Source organism: Medicago sativa, chromosome 3 (genome assembly GCF_051527215.1).
Source record: "Medicago sativa cultivar Bolivia chromosome 3, Bolivia_mono, whole genome shotgun sequence".
NCBI classification, from domain to species: Eukaryota; Viridiplantae; Streptophyta; class Magnoliopsida; order Fabales; family Fabaceae; genus Medicago; species Medicago sativa.
In genome coordinates this window covers 61,957,276-61,959,414 of record NC_140751.1, presented here as the reverse complement: position 1 = coordinate 61,959,414, position 2,139 = coordinate 61,957,276, and the positions used below count along the sequence as shown (strand labels likewise).

The window sequence follows — 2,139 nt, the reverse complement described above, 5'->3', positions numbered from 1 at the left end:
TAATATCAGAATTAAGATTGCATCTACATTGGTGAATACAGTCCAGCTTAACTGGCATTCTTTTAACTAGCTTTGCATTATAATGAATGAAAGGAAAGAGAATCTGAAAAATAAGTTTCTGCAAGTTCTGGAAAACAGCAAAATTAAGGTAACTAGGGTTATTATTTTATAGAGAAGGATAAAAATAGATATTCTCAGTATTATTCAAGAGTAATGAACAAATCAAATGAATTAAAAACCACACTAACTGTCTAATGCTACCCAAAACAACCCCCTGCATCCACTTCACACTTTAAAAACCCTACATGCCCTTTCTCCTTAAAAAGACCTTCAACAATCTTCATCATACATCGCAACAATTTTTGGTCCCTAGTCCAGTACCCTCCCCCCTACCCATGCCTCTTTGAATCCCAACCCTAGTCCTCTTCCCATCCCCCTCTCCTCCAATAAGTTGTATTCAGGACCAACTGTGCACACCTCACCATTAACTCCCTTTCTCCACACCCACTAGAACAATTGCTCACCCCTTTACCAGTCTTTCAACACATAGTATACTTTTAACAGTTTTCAACATTGAAAGTCAAACATATCTCAATTCTCAATATTGTTCAACCCCACTCAACTGCTGATTAAGCAAATGAGTTTAAGTTATTCTAGGTTTCAAATATCAATGTCTCTTGGTAAAATTAAATAAATAAAACTGAAATTCAAACCCCAAACTGATTTAGATTTATGAAAGAGATTCAACATACATCTATAATGAAACCAGAACCCATGCTTACAAAACAAAAAATTGAGAGAGTGGTAGCTTCTTTTCATCCTCAGCAGCAAGAAACAAAGAAAAGCCATGAGAAAACAAAACATGTCAAGCAATTGGAAGCTCGCCACAGTCACTGATTGTCACCTTCTTTAGGGGACGATCACCACGATCAGTCTCCTGTGATTCAATCAACCTAACAATGTCCATGCCTTCCAAAACTTGGCCAAATACAACATGCCTCTGATCCAGCCACGGCGTCTGCCAATGTCATGAGACAATTAAGTTTATTATTATGTCAACAAAAAAGTAACATCCGATAAGAGAGAATTAAAAGTATAGAAGAATAAATACCTTGACAGTGCATATGAAAAACTGACTCCCATTGGTGTTGGGACCAGCATTTGCCATGCTAACAGCTCCTGGTCCGGTATGAGACACTGGAGATATTGTACACGAGTATTATTATATTTGCAATATTGCTTGAACTAATAATTTAGCAGCCTAAACTAAACTAAACTAAAATAAAATAAACACAGTGAAGGGGGACAGTATCATGAAACAAAGACAGTAGAAATGAAATAAGAATAAGTAAGCAAGAAAACAGAGCTCACAATTAAAATTCTCATCTTTGAAAGTACGACCATAGATACTTTTGCCTCCAGTTCCCTGCGATAGATAGATAGATAGATAAGTTGATAAATAAAAAAAGGAAGGAGATAGCGATAGATAGAGAGATACATACATTTCCTTTATCAAAGTCTCCTCCTTGAATCATGAAGTCCTTGATGACGCGATGGAAGGTGGAGGACTTGTAGCCAAAGCCCTTCTCACCAGTGGAAAGGGCACGGAAGTTCTCAACAGTTTGCGGGACATCATCACCAAAGAGTCCTATCACAATCCTTCCAACCAGCTTCCCAACTGGATTTCCAATACTAACATCAAAGAATACTTTGTGAGTCACTTTTGACTGTACTATTACTTTCTCCTCTGAACTACTACCATTTTCCACTGCCCTCACTTTCACTTGTCGTCGTACTCCTACTGCTAGTTTCACACCCACACCTCGGGACCTAACCACCCCGACGGAGATGCTTCTTTTAGGGTTAGGATTAGGATTCAGAGCAACAACATTTGACTGACCACCCAACCAAGACAATCAATCAATTAATAAAAATGAATTCAACATCAATTAAATTTAAGTAATGGAAAATATATATATATATTACCAGTGAGAAAAGTGGCGGTGTTGTAGTAACATTGAATGCAGCAGCAGCCATCGGTTGGTTAAACACCGAAGAAGAAGGAAGGAAGGATATCGCGCGTGCGTTAAAATTGAGGAGGATGCGATGCCTAATCTATCTATTCAACTCAAACCCAAT

The 2,139-nt window shown here is 38.0% G+C and overlaps 1 protein-coding gene across 1 annotated transcript; it reads right to left on the bottom strand.

Annotated features, from left to right (window-relative positions):
• Positions 1 to 706: 706 nt before the first annotated feature.
• LOC146938932 (photosynthetic NDH subunit of lumenal location 5, chloroplastic-like) lies at positions 707 to 2,139 on the bottom strand. The gene is made up of 5 exons (XM_085752779.1): positions 1,987 to 2,139; positions 1,503 to 1,895; positions 1,372 to 1,426; positions 1,112 to 1,197; positions 707 to 1,018 (listed from the first exon to the last, which is right to left on the bottom strand). Exons 1-5 carry the CDS (start codon positions 2,035 to 2,037, stop codon positions 866 to 868), a joined length of 738 nt encoding a protein of 245 aa, XP_085608905.1. The 5' UTR covers positions 2,038 to 2,139; the 3' UTR covers positions 707 to 865.

Bases quoted from the DNA above. Each gene is read 5' to 3' on its own strand.
- LOC146938932 (XM_085752779.1), bottom strand. From the start codon at position 2,037: ATGGCTGCTGCTGCATTCAATGTTACTACAACACCGCCACTTTTCTCA. The intron at 1,896-1,986 runs GTAATATATATA...TTGGGTGGTCAG, and splicing joins CACCGCCACTTTTCTCACTG to TCAAATGTTGTTGCTCTGAA. The intron at 1,019-1,111 runs GTATTTATTCTT...TGACATTGGCAG, and splicing joins TTTTCATATGCACTGTCAAG to ACGCCGTGGCTGGATCAGAG.